At 63.1% G+C, this 2,859-nt stretch overlaps 1 protein-coding gene across 1 annotated transcript in view; it reads right to left on the bottom strand.

Annotated features, from left to right (window-relative positions):
- The window catches only part of GGA1 (golgi-associated, gamma adaptin ear containing, ARF binding protein 1), a 19,452-nt gene continuing 16,593 nt past the window's right edge, over nt 1–2,859 (bottom strand). Inside the window, exons 10-14 of the mRNA XM_010845075.1 lie at nt 2,612–2,778; nt 1,990–2,183; nt 812–981; nt 494–604; nt 1–397 (exon numbers count right to left, since the gene is read on the bottom strand). Coding sequence (XP_010843377.1) covers nt 287–397; nt 494–604; nt 812–981; nt 1,990–2,183; nt 2,612–2,778 — 753 coding nt within the window. The 3' untranslated portion in view covers nt 1–286. The remainder of the gene's footprint in view (nt 398–493; nt 605–811; nt 982–1,989; nt 2,184–2,611; nt 2,779–2,859) is intronic.

Raw genomic sequence — 2,859 nt, 5'->3', positions numbered from 1 at the left:
GCTTCTCCCCCACGACCCCAAGTCCTTCTGGGGCCGTGTAGGCCCTCCCTGCTCCAGGCTCCCACCTGTGATGACAGTCCCCACCAGTGCAAACCCAGGCCCAGCCTCCTGCTGGGTTTGGCTCCGTAGGGGAGGGGGCAAGGATGGTGGGGGCTGCAGGGGTGAGGGGAGAAGCACCAGACCCAGGGGAATATGGCCGTGGGAACACACCCAGGCGGCCACGGCCTCCACCTAGGCTCGGCAGCAGCCAGTCCCGTGGCCCCTCCTCTCCCCAGCCTTCTCGGTTCTAGAGGCTCCCCCAGGTCTCTGGTGGGGGGAACTGGTCCACGTCCCCCATCTCGTTGTAGGTCTGGTCGCCCATGGTGAAGAGGAGCTTGTAGCGGAGGCGAACCTTCTCCTGAAGCAGAGATGGCAAAGGCAGAGGGTCAGAGCGGGAGAAGAGGCTGCCCCCACCCCATGGCCACGCCCTGTCACAGCCGGGCCCCTCACTCACCTTCTGGGGGTTGGCAAGGAGCAGGACCTGCGTGATGGCTGAGGGGTGAACGATAGGGTTAAACGCTGGCAGCTCCGTGCCTGAGGGTGGCTGAAGCTTCACCTTCATGACCTGTGGAGGGTCAGAGGGCAGATTGGGGACAGCCAGCCCTGGCTTCTTGTCCCCAGTCCCTCAGGAACAAAGCCAACCTCCTGTGAGCTCCACCCTGAGGGCCCCAGGGCCCTGCCCTTGGGTTCCCTTCTACCCCCTGCTCCGGAGAGCTGACTCCACATCCAACCCCAAATCACCCTGCTTTGAGGAGAGGCACATCCACGTCACCTTGGGGACAGCTGACTGGAAAACGATGTTGCGGATGGGCTGGGGGGCGGTGCTCAGCATGGAAACCACCACCACCAGCACGTCAGAGCGCCCAGGCAGCGGGTCTCGTGCAAAGTGGAAGAGGACCCGGAAGCCATGCTGGTCATACACGGTCACTGGCAAGATGCTGCCTGGCAGGGGAGACGGGGAGAGATTGATGGGGGCAGGGGGCGGAGGCGGGGTGCCAAGCCTGAGCCCAAGCACATCCGATCAGCCCCTCACACCCAGCTGACCTCAGGTGCTCACTGCTCTGCTGGGAATGAATGAAAAGACCCAGACCCAGCGTGCTGCCTTGACCCTGGGCAGCAGTGCAGTCAGGGGTATAGTCTGGGGCCAAGATGGGCAGGTGGACTTCTAGCACGATGGTGGAGGCAGGACGCCCACCCTGGAACTGAGTCCTAGTCGGGCTCACGCAGTGCCGCGTGGCTGCTCCTGGCATGCTGGAGTAGAAGGGCTATGCAGGAGCTGAGGGCACGTTCTCGCTGTGTAACCCAGGCACAGTCACTCTGTGTCTCTGAGTTCAGGGTCCTCCAGGCTGCTAAGACACTGGCACCACTAACCAGCTCCCAAGGACTGCCCTTGTCATCGTGAGCTTACAAGATGGACAGCGCTGAGAAGCCTGGCCGGTCTTCCTGTCTGGTCATAGTCTGGTGCTGTAAGTGGCCCCTCTTTTGCTCGTGGGCAGAACACAGGCTTGGACCTGGGTCTTTATCCCTATGGTCTTGGGGAGACCCCCCCCCCAGACCTCGCTGTGTCCTGGCCCTGCCCTTCCTGGGGAGCGATGCAGGGGCCACCCATGAGAAGTCCCCTGGAGTTTATTTATTCTTTTGGCCATGCTGCATGGCTGGTGGGATCTTAGATCAAACCTGGGCCCTTGGCAGTCAAAGTCCAGTAACCACTGGACTGCCAAGGAATTCCCCATCCTGGAGTTTGGAATGCAGTTCTGTGACACTCCAGGACTGATGAGGAAACTGAGTCCTAGGAAGGCGAAGCATCTTACCCAGAGCCCCCCACCGAGTTGGGCAGGGCTGGGAGGGGAGCCCATCTTCCCACCTGCTGCCCCCGATCTATCTTCCAACAGCACAAGGTGGGGGGAGGAGTGGGGCGCAGGCAGGAAGCCACGCCACTGCCCTACTCACTGGGTTTGATGGACTCCAGAGGCACAGTGATGTTGGCCAGCGAGACCTCGGTGGGCGTGGGCTGCTGCGGAGGCCCGGGGGGCTCAGGGGACACGGTGTGGAGCAGGCCGGTGGCACTGGAGCTGGGCAAGCTGCAGCTGCTTTTATTTTGCAGGTCCCGGAGTGTGAGCCGGGGGGCTGGCTGCTGCTTCTCCCTTATTGGGGGGATGGTGCATTGAGAGGTGAATCTTCAGGGCCCAGAAGATGAGGGGCACAGGAACGGCTGGGGTCCTCGTGGTCCCTGACGGCTGGCTCAGATACCCTGTCTCTCTGGCCTTGGTCTCCTTGCCTTGGAGAAGGCAACTCAAGCTCCCCCACCCACTTGGGTTCAGAGCCCTCCTTCCTGGCAGCCCTCTGGGTCTTTCTCAGGGGCCGGCAGGCCTGGGGGAGGGGGTGTGAGTGGGGCATGGACCCCGCTCTCATATGTTCCACGCCTACCCTGGTCACTTCTGTGTCCCCGAGCCCCGGGCAGCACTTGGCGTGCGGTGGTGCTCTGGCCATGCCGTTCACTGACCAAACCGGCACTGGGCCTCTTTTTGCTGGGCCCGGGGTAGGGGAGGGTCTGGGTAGGGCGGACCCTCACCACCGCACTTGCTGGGACTCCGGGGGCAGTGACTGCTGCAGGAGGGTCTTCCCCAGGAGGTCGAGGTCATCCAGGCCACTGCTCGCGGGCGGGGGTGTCTGCGCTGGGGGCCGAATGTCCACACTGGGGGCCGGAGTCGGGGCTGGGGCTTCCGTGCTATCAGACGACTGTTGGGTGTACAAAGGATGCAGGGCGGTGAGGCTGTGCTGAAAAGGTGTCCACACTGGGGGCCGGAGTCGGGGCTGGGG

Source organism: Bison bison, unplaced genomic scaffold (genome assembly GCF_000754665.1).
Source record: "Bison bison bison isolate TAMUID 2011002044 unplaced genomic scaffold, Bison_UMD1.0 scf7180017864213, whole genome shotgun sequence".
In the NCBI taxonomy this organism is placed as follows: domain Eukaryota; kingdom Metazoa; phylum Chordata; class Mammalia; order Artiodactyla; family Bovidae; genus Bison; species Bison bison.
Note: the sequence above shows the minus strand (reverse complement) of the source record. Positions and strands in the feature narration are given on the sequence as shown.